The sequence below is a fragment of the Triturus cristatus genome, chromosome 4_1, assembly GCF_964204655.1.
Source record: "Triturus cristatus chromosome 4_1, aTriCri1.1, whole genome shotgun sequence".
NCBI classification, from domain to species: Eukaryota; Metazoa; Chordata; class Amphibia; order Caudata; family Salamandridae; genus Triturus; species Triturus cristatus.
In genome coordinates, this window is record NC_140585.1 from 42,878,076 (window position 1) to 42,892,361 (window position 14,286).

The following is a 14,286-nucleotide window of genomic DNA, read 5'->3' on the forward strand; positions in this document are numbered from 1 at the left end:
CTGGGCTTCGGATCATCAGGTCCCAGACTGTAAGGAAGAAGTTCCAGCTGCTGTAGAAGCTGTAGATGGAACTTTAGTGGCCTCCAGTTTAGTCATTGAGGAAACTCAACCGTTACTTTTCAGGATTCCTGCCCATTTTGAAAAAGACACCCATGATTTCTTCCCCTGGTTATATTGTTACATTAGGTATCAATTAGTTAGCTGAACAAAATACTTATATCAACTGATCTGCAAAAAAAATTGTTATGAGTTCAGGGTTTTGCGTCTCTCAATGTACAGCCAATTTCCTCTCTTCCACTAAAAGTCCTACGTTCCTCATAACAACTCCTCCCAGACAATCACAAATCAGTCAGAAATCCCTATCATCTATCATGAATATCTTAATGTTTTCCAGGAATCAACTACCAAGGAGTTACCACCTCATTTCCGTTTTGATTGCACCATTGAAATCATTCTTGATGCAATAGTTCCTTATGGGCGCATTTTTTCTTTGTCTCAACTGGAACGGCAAGCTTTAAAGCAGTACCTTGACGCTAACTTAAAGAACGAGTTGATAACTTTATCAAAGTCTCCCACCGGAGCCTCATTGTTTTTTTGTACCTAAAAAAGGTACTTCTGAACTTTAGCCCTGCATGGATTACAGGGGATTAAATCTAGTGACTATCAAGGACCTCATTGCCCCTAATTTCTGATAACTTGGAAGCTGACCAAGGGGTGAAGATGTTTATCAAATTATATTTGAGAGGAGCCTATACACCTGATCTGGATCCAATCAGGTGGTGAGTGAAAAACAGCATTAAGAACACCGCTTGGGGAGGAGGAGCCTAGCGCGCAACCAAGATGGCCGCGTAGGTGCGAGGCTCCCGAGGACCTCTGCGACCTCCTGAATTAATCCTGGCGATACCCTGTCCTTGTCGAGGGGACTGTGTCGGTGAACCCGAGCTGAGGTGCCACCCGTTTTTCGGGTTCGAATCGGACCCCGGACACCGGTGGGAGCACCGATCGAAGGCTGCGGCCTTCTCCGCGGATTGGGGTAGTGGGGCGATCCGGGGACAAAGTGAACAACAGCGGCGGGCGAGGCTGGGCGACTCCCGTACCCCGCGCTTTCACTTTCGCTTTCGCGCCCTCCTCGCCCTCAAGCGGGGTAGGGTTCGCGGAGCGGGGTGCAGTGGTGTGGCCTTGTCGGGGTGCCCGGCTGGCCCGCCGGCTGTGGGTCGTCCTGCGGTCCAGTGGTCGCCCTTTCCCCCCCCGGAACCCGTGAACTGGTTTATCGGCCCGTTCGAGGAGCTTGGCACGACGGTGGGAGAGCAAGCATGTCCACCAAACAAGATGGCGACCGGGCGAAGGTGAAGACGACCCGCCGTGGCCCGGCGCACCAATCCAACAGTATGGACCGCTACACTCTCCAGAAGGGATCTCCGGAGACATCGCGCACATCCCCGGCGGGCCCGACGGAGGCATCTGCTCAGCCGGTGGATCTGACCCTCCGGGACGTCATGGGCGCCATCGCAGAGATGAAGGCCTCGGTGGACCAGCGCTTCGACACCCTAGCGCAAAAAATAGACTCGGTCCTTGTGGATGTGAGCCTCGTGAGGGCTGACTTGTCCAAAACGAATGACCGGGTCGATTCCCTGACCCACACCACAACGAGCCTCACGACGGATGTGGTGGCCCTCCAGAAGGAGGTGCGCCGGCTCGGCCAGGCAAGCGCCCTGATTGACCGGCGACTGGAGGATTCCGAGGGTCGGGCCCGGAGGAATAATGTTCGTATTGTGGGGGTGCCGGAGGGACGAGAGGCGGAGGCGGCAGATCTTTTTGTGGAAGAATTGATCCTTACCCATCTCCAGCCCCGGGGGCTGAGTAAGCTTTTTGCGGTGGAACGTGCTCACCGGGTCCCTGGGGGCAGACCTAAGGCCGGTGCCCCGCCACGGCCTCTCATTGCCCGGATTTTCAACTATCGGGACAGAGACGCTATCCTGCAGACCTCCAGGCAACAGGGACCGGTCAAGCTTGATAACATGGATGTGCATTTCTACCCAGACTTTACTCCGGCGGTCCAAAAGCAGAGACTGAGTTTTCTCGGTGTTAAACGTCGCTTACGGGACCTGAACCTTAAGTACTCAATGCTTTTTCCAGCTAAGCTGAGGGTGGAGGTGGATGGTCGCACGCACTTCTTTGACCGGCCCGAGGCGGCTGGGGACTGGTTGGACACTCTGCCTGGAGATCGGGGCCGAGGGGGTGGGGGGGGTGCGGTCAGCGGGGAGGGCCCGCCGGATCAAAATTGAGGGGTGAATAATAGGCCTTGCTCTGGACAACATTCCTTTACCATTTATTGATCGAATATTTTCCCCTCCTATGGAGGTCGTTCGGGGTCTGTTGGGGGCTTCCCTCCTCCTCTGGGGGACTAGTTAGTTTTCATCTATGGGGCGACAGGCACACTGCACTTTGGGGGGGCTGTCTGGGCTCATGCAGGGGTGCAGGGAGGGGGGAGTTCTGTTGGGATGGGGGGGTGGGGGGGGTGTGTTGTTTGTTTGCACCGCAAGGCAAACCCGCTACTGTATTGTTGCTCTCAAGATGCTCTGTGGGGGACGACTGATTGTTTCTACGTACGATGGGGGGTAGGGATTTGACTGTGTTGTCATGGAATGTTAACGGCCTGGGGGATAGGATTAAGCGTGGTGTGGTCCTGCAGTTCTTGAAACGTATTTCACCAGATGTTGTCTTCCTGCAGGAGACACACCTTATAGGTAACTCCTTTCATGCTATGAATCGGCGGGGCTATCGTTTGGTGGCCCATTCGGGCTTCACTTCGGGCTCGCGGGGGGTGGGTATCATGATCAAGAACTCGCTCCCGTTGGAGATTGATGAGGTTCGCCATGATGAGAGGGGACGCTACACTGTCCTGGTGGGTAGAATGGAGGGTAGAGTGTTTATTTTTATATCAGTGTACGTCCCGCCTGGGTTACAAGCCACTACATTTGCGGACCTGGGGCGCCTCCTCCTGGACCTTCCGGGTGGCCTGCTGGTGGTTGGGGGGACTTTAATGCGGTAGCTTCTGGGTCTATGGATCGTCATCCCCCTAGGGACCTCCCCCGGGCACAGGCGTGGCTGTCCGGCCTTTTAGACTCGCTGGGCCTGGTGGATTGCTGGCGACTAAAGCATCCCGCACAGCTGCAATACACCTTCCACTCGGGTGCCCATGGTAGCCTCTCGCGGCTTGACTACATCCTTGTCCCGGCGGCATATGCTGGGAGGGTGGGGGAGGTGTGCCATCTGGCGCGAGGTATCTCAGATCACTCCCCATTGCTGTTACATTTCGATGTCTTCCCGAGGGGGGAGGGCAGGGTGGCTCCAATCAATGCATGGTATTTGCGCGACCCCACCATTCGTGCCGACTTGATCAAATCCTTACAGCGATATTTTGACGAGAATGTGGGGTCTGTCCCTTCGGCCATCTCCCTGTGGGAGGCTTTTAAGGTAGTTCTCAGAGGGGAGGCCCTCTCCTTTATCTCCCATGCCCGGAGGCGCGAGCGGGAGGAAGTGACCCGGGTGGAGGCCGAGATTGCGGAACTGGAGGGTGACCTGGGGAGCGGGGTAACGGATGCCAAGCTGCATGTTCTACATCTCAAGCAGGCGGCCTATCGGGCCCTCGTCACGGAGGCGGCCAGGGGCCTCGGTAGAGAGCAGCAGGGGCGATTGTATGATGTGGGTGATAAGGCTGGCAAATTGATTGCGTGGTTGGATAAGAGGGAGAGAGCGAGTCGTGTGGTTCCTTTGATTGAGAGGATGGATGGTGCGTGTGTCACCGAGCCGGAAGCCATTGTCTCCTGCTTCGCGGATTACTTCCGCGAGGTATACTCCCCGGTTTCCCCCTGCTCGGAGGAAGATTCCCATGCCCTGCTTCGGGACATCGCGCTGCCCTCCCTTACGGTGGAGGACAGGGATTTGCTAGACGCTCCTCCCACCTCGGACGAAATAGCCCTGGCTATTCGCTCGGTTGCGTCCGGCAAGGCCATGGGCCCCAATGGTATCCCCATCGAGCTTTACAAGCTACGCCCGGATGTACTAGCGCCCCACCTGCGCGCGATGTTCCTGGCGGCTCACTCGCAGGGTTCCCTCCCGCCGGACCAGCGTCTGGCTACAATCGTGGTGATCCACAAGGAGGGGAGACCCCGTGAGCGGGTCACATCCTATAGGCCGATCTCGCTCTTGAACGCGGAGCCTAAAATCCTCGCCAAGGTGTTGGCCAACCGGTTGGTCGGCGTGGTGGGCGATTTGGTCCACCAAGACCAATCTGGCTTTATACCCCACCGCAACACGGCTCTTAATCTGCGACGCTTGCACGGGGTGCTCGCGCGTGTCCCGTTTGTGCGGGAGCCGGCCATCTTGGCGTCCTTAGACGCCACCATGGCGTTTGACACGCTGGAATGGCCATACATCTGGGCGATGCTGGCGAAATTTGGATTTGGACCGGGATTCATTAGCTGGGTCAAATTGTTGTATTCGGGCCCATTGGCGCAGGTGGTGGTGAATGGGCGAGTCTCGGCCCCGTTCACGCTGGGGCGGGGCACGCGTCAGGGTTGCCCCTTGTCGCCGCTCCTGTTTGCACTGGCCTTGGAGCCCTTGGCGGAGTGGCTACGGTGGCACCCTTCTATCCGTGGTCTCCGCTGGACCCCCGAGCATGAGGACCGCGTGTCCCTCTACGCCGATGATATCCTTTTGTATCTCGCCTCCCCGCGTAAATCGCTGATTGTCCTGGTTGATGTTCTGCGCTCCTTCGGTCGTAACTCAGGCCTCGTCATCAACTGGGCGAAATCCTGTGTATATGTACTTTCCGGGGAGGCTCCGGCCCTACCACAGGACTGCCCGATCCAGATTGCCTCCCAGGGGTTCCGGTACCTGGGTATATATATTACTCTAGACCCGGAGGCCCGCTATGAGCGGAACTTGCTACCTCCCCTCCAGCGCTTGAAGGAGGACGTCGCGCGTTGGCGGCGTCTTCCGCTTTCGCCGCTTGGCCGAGCGGCCTTGTTTAAGATGATGTCCTTGCCGCGCTTTCTGTACGCCCTCCAGAACACTATGGACTTGGTTCCGGCGCGCTACTTCCGTGAGGTGGAGAGCCTCTAGCGGCGCCTGTTCTGGGACGGGAGGCCGCGCATTGCTCTGGCTAAATTGACGCTCCCGTGGTACGATGGGGGGGTCGCCCTCCCGGACGTTAAACGGTATTACTGGGCCTCCCAACTAGCTGCAATTAATCATGGCCTTTACGGGCCCGCCTTGAACCCGGCATTTGAAATGGACAAGACGCTCCTGCCCGGTGGCGATTACAATCGAGCGCTCTACTCTGGTGCGCCCGACTCCCGTCTGACGGGACCGACGCGTGTCATGGTGCGTGTCTGGCACGCGGCTAATGCAGCTATGGGGTGGAAGGACCGTTTGACCCGGGCGTCACCGCTATATGCGTCTGAGAGGTTGGGCTCCCTGTGGACATCGAAGGGCTTTGAGAAGTGGGACACGATCGGAATCAGCACGGTGGGAGATCTCTGGACGAGGGGGGGATTCAAAACTTTTGAGACGCTGCAGACGGAGTTTCAGCTGCAAGGCAGTGAGTACTTTCGGTACCTACAAGTCCGCCACGCACTGGGCTCCGTCTTTCCGGATGTCGCGTCTATTCCGGAGTCCTCCCCCCTGGAGGACAGAGTGCTGGATGGCCATGTCCCAGACAGCACAATCTCCCTTATATATAAAAAACTGATCAACGACAGATCGTGCCTGCTGACTGGTCTCCGCGAGGCCTGGGTTGCCGACGGGCTGGAACTGGACGACGAGGATTGGATTTCCGCGGTGGCCTCTCCAAAGGAGGTGGCCATCCCGGCTCGCCTTCGTTTCGTCCAGCTTAAGATCCTTCACCGGGTTTACGTGACGGGGCCAAGGCTTCTACGTATGGGCTTTGCTGGTGACGGATTGTGTAAGCGTGGCTGTGGTGCTGTGGCAACTTTCATGCATATATTGTGGGAGTGCCCAAAGGTGGAGCGATTCTGGCGTGGTGTGCATGAGGTTTTGAGTGTGGTTACGCGTGTCGCGCTGTTGCCTGAAGCGAGGAGATGCTTGCTGAATGTGTGGGAACCAAACGACTATTCGGTCCCGCAGACGCGGTGGGTGACTCTGGGATACATGATCGCTAAGCGCGACATTGCTCAATTGTGGGGATCCCAGAGGCCCCCGGCGGTGTTGGCCTGGAAAGAACATATGGATTGGTGCATGTTTCGTGAAAAGGTGGTGTATGTGGCGAGGGGTAAGCCTGGGGCGTGGGTGAAAATTTGGGGCCCCTGGAACGCCTACCGTGGGGGTATTTGTGAGCCGCCACTGCTACCGGCTGCCTCGCCAGCTCCGTCCCCCTAGCCGACCCCCCTCCCTCAGCCGTGGGCACGTGGTTCCCCAGTCCCTGATCTACTCCCATTCCCCTCTTCAGAGTTTTGCTGCTGGTTGGGATCCCCCACTTAGGGAGCACGTGCTGTCACTTTGTATGGCGGGTTGCCTTGCGGGTGTGGTTTTTTGTGTTGTTTTGTTTTGAAAAAAAGGAAACCGTATTGTGGGCTTAGAGTTATGTGGCCTGCGCTATTGATATCTCCTGATTTACCAATCTGCACCGCCAAGAGTCTCTCACTGTAGGTATGTCATATTCTTCTGCCACTCTAGCGGCCGGCCAGGTGGTTGTAGGCCCATACCTGTAACTTTTATCAAAATGCAATAAACGGTTTCAAAAAAAAAAAAAAAAAAAGAACACCGCTTGGGCATTTAGAATATTGAGTGATGTTGTTCGGCCTCTGTAATGCCCTTGCTGTTTTCCAACGTTTTATGAATGCTATCTTCTCTGATACTCAGACAATGATTGTCTACTAAGATGACATTCTGTTTTTTTCTAAGTATCCAGACGATTATCCATCTCATGTCAAATGAGTCATGCAGTGTTTAAGGGGAAACAAATTGCTAGCCAAATCTGAGACGTACCTGTTTGGGAAATATTCTGTGGACAATTTTGCATTATGTTCTTTCCTCTGAAGAAACAGCTATGGAAAATTGGGAAGCTCAAGCGATTCTGAATTGGTTCACCCCTCCTACAGTAAAAGAAACACAGAGCTCATAAGGCCTAATTACTTACTATCGGAAAGTCTGTAATATTTCTCTAGACTTCTCTCTACAGTGACCAATTTCTTCAAAATAATCAAATTCTTTCAATGGAATAACAACACCACACTAGTTTTTGAACTGCTTAAAAAAGAGTTTATTCGAGCTTCCATTTTGCAACAAACTGATGCCTCCAAAATCTTCATTCTCAAGACTAATTCCTCAGATCAATCTATGGGAGCAGTCTTGATTTGACTTGGTCAAGACGGAGAAGAACATCCCATCACCGCCTTCTTTAAATAATTTTCCCCAGTGGAAAGAAAATATTCAGTTTAGGAGAAACAATGACTGGCTATAAAGACAGCCTTTACCGAATGGCGAACCTTTTACTTGCAGATCAATTTCTAGTAACTGTCCGTACCAACCACAGAAAAATTCAAGTGCGCCAGCAGCCTGAACGCTGAATAGAAGACAAGCCCACAGGGCGTTCTTTTTCAACAATTTTATTTTTTACTCTTCCACCATTTCTGGATCTGAAAATGTTATAGCATAATCCCTGTCTAGGCGATAGCCTAATTCTGGAAATTTCAAGACCGTTAAGAAGATCATTGTTCCTCAAGCTTTTTTTTCTGTAACGACTTCCATATTTCTACTTTGTCATTCAGGCTGTTAGCGCATTTGAAGGGTCAAGAAACCAATTCAGCCTCCACTACCCAGAAAAACACTTACCTCAGTTTTCAGATAGAGAATACCAATGGCTTAATTTTCGTTAAAAAGAACGTTATGTTAAATTATGTTATAACAATTTTTTATGCACACTACTACCCGAAGGTGTCTAGGCGAATCTTTTTATTCCCTCAAAACATTCACAACGACCAATACTTCAGCTCAACCATGGCTCCTTGGTACCTAGACATAGAGGAAAAAGAGTCACTCAAGAATTGAGCCAAAGAAACTTCTGGTCCCCAACTTTCGTCATGACATCACAACCTTTATCAGTTCCTGCGCAAACTGTGCTCAAACTAAATCTGAAACACAAAGAAAGGCTGGATTATTATTAACGCCTGAAATTCCCTCCAAACACTGGAAACTCATCTGTCCAGACTTTATAGTACATTTGCCCCCATTGGAAAACAGCACCACTATAATAGTAACTGTGGATCATTACTCTAAAATGACTCATTTTTCAGACCGTTCCAAATTACCCACTGCTTCAGAGACAGATGAGATAATCGAGTCTGACATATTTAAACTTCATGGATTACCTTTAAAACATTTCTGTTTTTAGACTGCACTACATCTCAAAATTTTGGAAATCCTTATGTCAAAAACTTGGCGTCAAACATTAGATTGACTTCTGGTTTCCATCTTCAAGCCATAGACAAGCCGAGAGAGTAAACCGAACTGTCAAAGAGTACTTAAGATGTTACATCTCTGCCCCCTAAAACAATTCGAAATTGGTCCAAACATCCACTGGCTTTTCCTCCTTTTTTTGCCTTAGCTGGATTTCACCCTCAAAGCTTTCCAAACTCCTTCGAAAAATATTAGGTACCTGCAGTCCAAAACTCATTAGTAAGGTTGAAAGATGTCCGAAATAAATTACTACAAAATCTACAGATCACTAAATCTTAACAAAAATTACCAGCATAACAGCATAGGTGACCAGCCACAACTTATAAAATAGGAGACAGGCTATAGTTATCCTCCATCAATTTAGGGTTCACCCTTCCTTTAAAGTTTCCAATTTGAAACCTTATCTCTTTCGTAGAGACAATCGGGTTAAAAAGAGTCTATTTCCCATACTAGTCGATGGACAGCTTGAATATGAAGTTCGTGAGATTGCTACTTTTAATATTTTAAAGGCAAACTCTGTCATAGCCCCATTCCTGCGAGCGCACGTCTCTAGAGACGGAACACGTCACCGGCCGTCTGCCGAGCCGACGTGAACTACACTACCCAGAACCACTTGCGCGTCAGCCGACGTCGCGAGAGGACAGCTTAAAACAGGAAGCTGATTCCCGTGTCGCTGTCGGAAATTCAAAGATTTGGGCGTTTTCTGCTGCCACAGTTCCTGTTATTGAAGCCTTGGTCCGGTAAGGGTGCATCGCACCACTTGATTTCTTTGTCCCAGAGCCATCCTCCGTTGGTGAGCGGCTGCTCGTGCGGAGGCTGGCGTTTCTTGACTGGCAGCGCTGAAGCGCTCAAGATTTACTCGGCCTGCATTGTCGGCCGGCGGGGGGAGTCTTGATCAGCCAGCATTGTCGGCCGGCGGGGGGATTTGCCTCTACGCATCCTAAGGGTGTGGATCTCTCCCTCACCGGGTACTACTGGTCGTTATGGTCCCACAGATGTCCGTGTAAGAAGTATTACACTGGAACCTCATACAGCCAAAGGTCGTATGGAGCACAGACAGTTACGCTACTAAGCCAAACAACAATTAAGGGGATGTTCAAATGTGACTGGATGAATGTGGCTTGCTGTGTTATGTGATGGTAACATATCCACAGTCTTGTTTAACGGTATTATCTCTGGCTCTATCTTTAACAGGGGTTGGTAAGAGTGGTAGAGGTCTACGCTCTATCCCTGTGAGGAACGGTGGAGTCTAGAGGAGGGTAGGTGCATGGCAAGAATTCTGTGTTTGAATATTGAAGGGCGAAACTTAATCAGAGAGAGTGGGATCGTGCAGGCATAGTGATTGTTCTTTCTCTCGTTCCTGTAGAGATACCAGAACAAGCTCGCCCTCACAGAAGGCGCCCCCTCTACTTTTTGTTTCCATCACAATCCCTACCTGGATGATTCTTTTACTTTGCAGGTACAGAAGGTAAAGTTACCGGGCCAGGCTTAGATACCCGGCTTTCGCATAATGTGTTCTATGTGAAGGAAATGTTTACCGGTGTGTGTTCTATTTTTTCTCATTTCAGATCTCCCTCCCCGCTGTTCCCTTCCTTTCCTTCCCCCACTTGATCCTTCCGATGACCCGTGCCATTACGGCTTGTAGGCTTGGTTAGATCAAGAGGTGGACCACTCATTCATCAAACCGAGGACTGGTCAGCGTTACAAACTCCAATATCTTGAAGTTTGGAAAGTTTACAATCTTTGTGTTGTCTTTCGGGTTCTTGTGGGGTGGCTGCTTTCTGAGGAACAACATAAACATTAGGAGGAAGTTCTTAAGATGTAGTTTTTTATTTATGTTCTATGTGACTTCAATCCCATGATAAAGGTCTCAAGTCCACTTGTTCAGTTACTGTATGATCGGGAAGGAGTTGTGGAACTATCTTGGGTTCACTTGCGTAACTTGTCTCATTTTTTCTTCGCAGGTGCAGCACTGGACATGAGGGATGGTAAAAAAAATCAAAAAACAACTTTGGTAATTATTAGTTCTTCGAAAAGGAAAACAAATCTCTATTTTTTGTCTCTCAAGGGCTCCCTTGCTGTTTGTCCTCTTTTTATCTTGTTTCTCCTCTAATTATTTCTCTTTGAAAATAAGACTGTCAAAACTTCAAAGTAATTCTCCTTAACTTGCTGTCTAGCAGTTATTTCCTGTTTTAGTTTTCTTATGTACCCAATACCACCTTTGTTTATATCTTTACTTACTTTAGAAGGTGGGAAGAATTAAAAAAACAATTAAGAGTTTACACTAACAAAATTAAAACACAATTCCTACCCTTCCGGGGCTGTGGGCTGACTTCGCTAGATCTAAAATGGAGGTCATTTTGTATTATCTACTTTAGTCCATCTTAACTGTCCTCCCTCCCTTCGTGGGCACCAAAAAGCGATCTCCTCCCTCCAAACTCGCACCCACCTGGGATAATCAGGCCCATCCTGATGGGGATTGCTGGTATGTCCTGTATCAGTCTGGTCTTGGTGGGACCATGATTGGGATCCCGCCGGTCTGTCGGCTCGGTCTTCCTTGCTGAGGGAGGAGCTCCAGGGATGACCCGGGGTGCCTCCTACTTGGCTTCCTCGTTCCGCCCTTCCATTGAAGGATCGCACACCAATCCTCTCCCCTTCTTCGCTGGATAGCTCCAGGGTTCCTCTCCACTATTGTCACATTCCTCTTCCTCTCGTGTTCCTTCTCTTCCTCTCCTCCTGTTTCTTCCTCCTCCGGCCTTAAAACCTGGTAGGGAAGAAGCAAAAGTCTTTCTTTAGTGTTTGTCCTTTTGGTTTTGCTTTGCTGTTGTGTCCATATTTGGTTTTAACCCTTTCTTTTCATTTCAAAGGAGGTGGCACATCTTGGGGAGTCATCGTGAGCAGCTCTTCAGGTAAGTGATGATCCATGTGACACCCTGCAACTTTTTCTGGGAACCAGCAGACCAAATTCATACTCTCCTTCTAGTTAAGAAAGTCTATTCCAAATCCCCTTGTAAACGCGAAGATCCTAAGAGGATGTAGAGTGTAAGGATATTTCCCTTACCTTTGTTGCACGGGCATGCGTGGTGTGGGTGTCACCGCGGCTCCTCGTGCCTACAGGCCGCGCCCTAACGTTATCACCATCTGTTTCCGCAGAGTCCTCACAAGCCAAAGTGTTCTGTTCTTGAACATTTCAGAATGCGCACAGCGAACTGTGGGACACTTCTCTTTCCTGCATGCTCTTGTTAAAAAACGCCGCATGTAGGAGAATTTAAGTGAAATCTGGCCCTTTAGATCCTGCCAGATAAATAATTGAAGTTCTAAGATTGACAGCAGAGAAGGCCACTGTGCCTGTATGGTAAAATGTTTCCTACATTCTTGAAGTATATGTTTTGATCACTATTCACTTCCCAATCCAAGATGCCCGAACCACTTCCTGCATGATGCCACTTCCTATATTGCTCTGTAAAAAGGGAGTACATTTTAAGTCCAGTTGTTTCGCATTTCTTTCTGCTTGATTTCTCACTTACTGGACTTTGTGGACTCTCTGCATTCTCCAGTTCCTTCTTGGAACTCTCCTGTCCTTCCTCTTGTGGCCTGGCCTAGTCAGATGCAAGGTTGTTTTTGGTCTCCAGTTTTTTCCCTCCTGCTGGATATTATTTCTGGAGCCATCTTAGACTTCTAGTGCAATCTGGCGTCTGACACTAGGTTAGAGAGAGTCGGCCGTACTTACGAACCAAGAAGACTTTCTAAGCGTCGCCCAGCAGACCAGCTCAACAGTAATATTAATATAAATGCCTATAGATTTTAATGCAGATTGGGATTAACAAACCAGCAAAAGGCCTAAAGCATTTCTTGAAGGCTGGTATGTTTTAGGTATTTGTCGCCTATGCGCTGTCTTCCCCTGCTTAGACCAATAACGCCACTAGACTGAAGTACAGGATTGAGGCTTTATTCCAGTGTAATACAAGCGTTATCTCGTTCTTTATGGGGATAAAGGTGGTCTGCCGGCTTGTTATACTCCAGGATAGGGATAGGTCGGGTTCCTCGTGGTTCTCCTTCTCCTCGGCACGTTCCTGGGTAGGGGAATGCCTCCGATGGGGTCCGAAAAGGAAGGAAAGAAGTAGGGATTAATATACGACCCTCCACGACCGAAAGTTGAGGGGGAAAGGGGTGTGAGGGGTCACCGGGGTTCCAGCACCCAAAAGAACACTCGTGTTTGAAAATAAGGATGTAAGTGAGTGAGGGATTCTCGAAACACAAGACAACGTCCTCAGCCCGGGTGCCCTCCCGACAGCGAACTCCCTCCCCTAGCGCCCTCCCGGTGATTTAAGAAGCCCAGGATACGACCCCGTACCTTTCCCAGCCACACTCCTCCTGGGGTGTGGCGGGGCGAGAAGTGGTTCCGTTGGCCTCCTGGCTCACCGTCTCTCCCCGCTCCTCTCTGCTCCTTCGAACCTCGTTCTCCTCTCTTCTCCTCGCTCTCCTCCGCGTCTCCGATATCTCCTCCTCGGGCTTTCGCGCCGTCAGGTCTCCAAGCTTCCGCTTTACGGAACTCGCGACCGTCTGATTGGTCCTCTCCCGATGTCGTCATCCGAGCCGCACCTCCTTCCGCAGCGATCCAGTCCACGTTAAAGGGGCCATCAGCGCCCTGCAGGGGAGGTGTAAAAGTCCCGTCAGTTGAGTCCTGTACGTGGGTCTCCTCAGGTCCCTCGACCAGGCGACACATCCCCATCCCCGGATTTTCCCGAATGGGGGAAATAGGGTACCTCGAGAGAAAATCAGCATTGCCCTGTTCCGATCCTTTACGATGTTTCACCTCAAATCGATAGGGCTGCAAGGCCAGAAACCAGCGTAGGAAACGGTCATTGCGGCCTTTATTCCGCTGGAGCCAGGTGAGAGGGGCATGGTCAGTAAAGAGGGTGAAATGCCGGCCCTCCAGGTAATAGCGCAGCTTGTCCACCCCCCACCTCACAGCTAGACACTCCTTCTCTATGGTGGAATACACCTGCTCTCTAGGAAATTGTTTTCTGCTGATGTACAATACGGGGCGCTCAAGACCGCTGTCATCCTCTTGGGAAAGTACTGCCCCTATCCCAACCCCTGAGGCGTCTGTTTGAAGGATAAACGGTTTTTGGAAGTCAGGGGCGATTAACACCGGAGAGGAGGTAAGAGCGTTCTTGAGGCCCTGAAAAGCCGAGGCTTCCTGCGCACCGGGAGGTGGTAAGCGGGGCGAAGCCTGGGATTTGCGCAGGAGATCGGTCAGGGGGCTGGCCATTCTAGCAAAGTGTGGGACAAACCGTCTGTAGTAGCCTACTAATCCCAAAAAGGCCCGGAGATCCCTCTTCGTCTTGGGATAGGTCAAAGCCTGCACAGCTGCCACCTTCTCTTCCTGAGGCATAAGATTTCCATTACCGAGCAGAAACCCTAAATATTTAACCTGCTGATAAGCCACCCGGGATTTTTTTTGCGTTTATGTGGAACCCAGCTTGACAAATGCTGTCTAATACACTCTTCAAGTGTCGAAGATGGTCAGTCCATGTCTTACTGAAGACGACAATGTCGTCTAGGTATGCCGAAGCATACGGAAGGTGGGGTCGGAGAAGGGTGTCCATGGTGCGTTGAAAGGTGGCCGGGGCTCCATGCAACCCAAACGGGAGGACAGTGAACTGATAATGCCCCGAGGGAGTGGAGAAGGCTGTCTTCTCCTGGTCATCCGGAGCAAGGGGAATCTGCCAATACCCCTTGGTGAGGTCGATAGTGGTGATGTACTTGGCCTCACCAAGGCGTTCCACCAACTCGTCCACC

General features: G+C 51.0%; 1 protein-coding gene across 1 annotated transcript in view; it reads right to left on the reverse strand.

Annotated features, from left to right (window-relative positions):
- Window positions 1-13,052, reverse strand: part of TMEM132A (transmembrane protein 132A) — a 293,626-nt gene extending 280,574 nt beyond the window's left edge. Inside the window, exons 1-2 of the mRNA XM_085651462.1 lie at window positions 12,836-13,052; window positions 7,012-7,118 (exon numbers count right to left, since the gene is read on the reverse strand). Of these exons, the coding sequence (XP_085507588.1) occupies window positions 7,012-7,045 (34 nt within the window). The 5' untranslated portion in view covers window positions 7,046-7,118; window positions 12,836-13,052. The remainder of the gene's footprint in view (window positions 1-7,011; window positions 7,119-12,835) is intronic.
- Window positions 13,053-14,286: the final 1,234 nt, after the last annotated feature.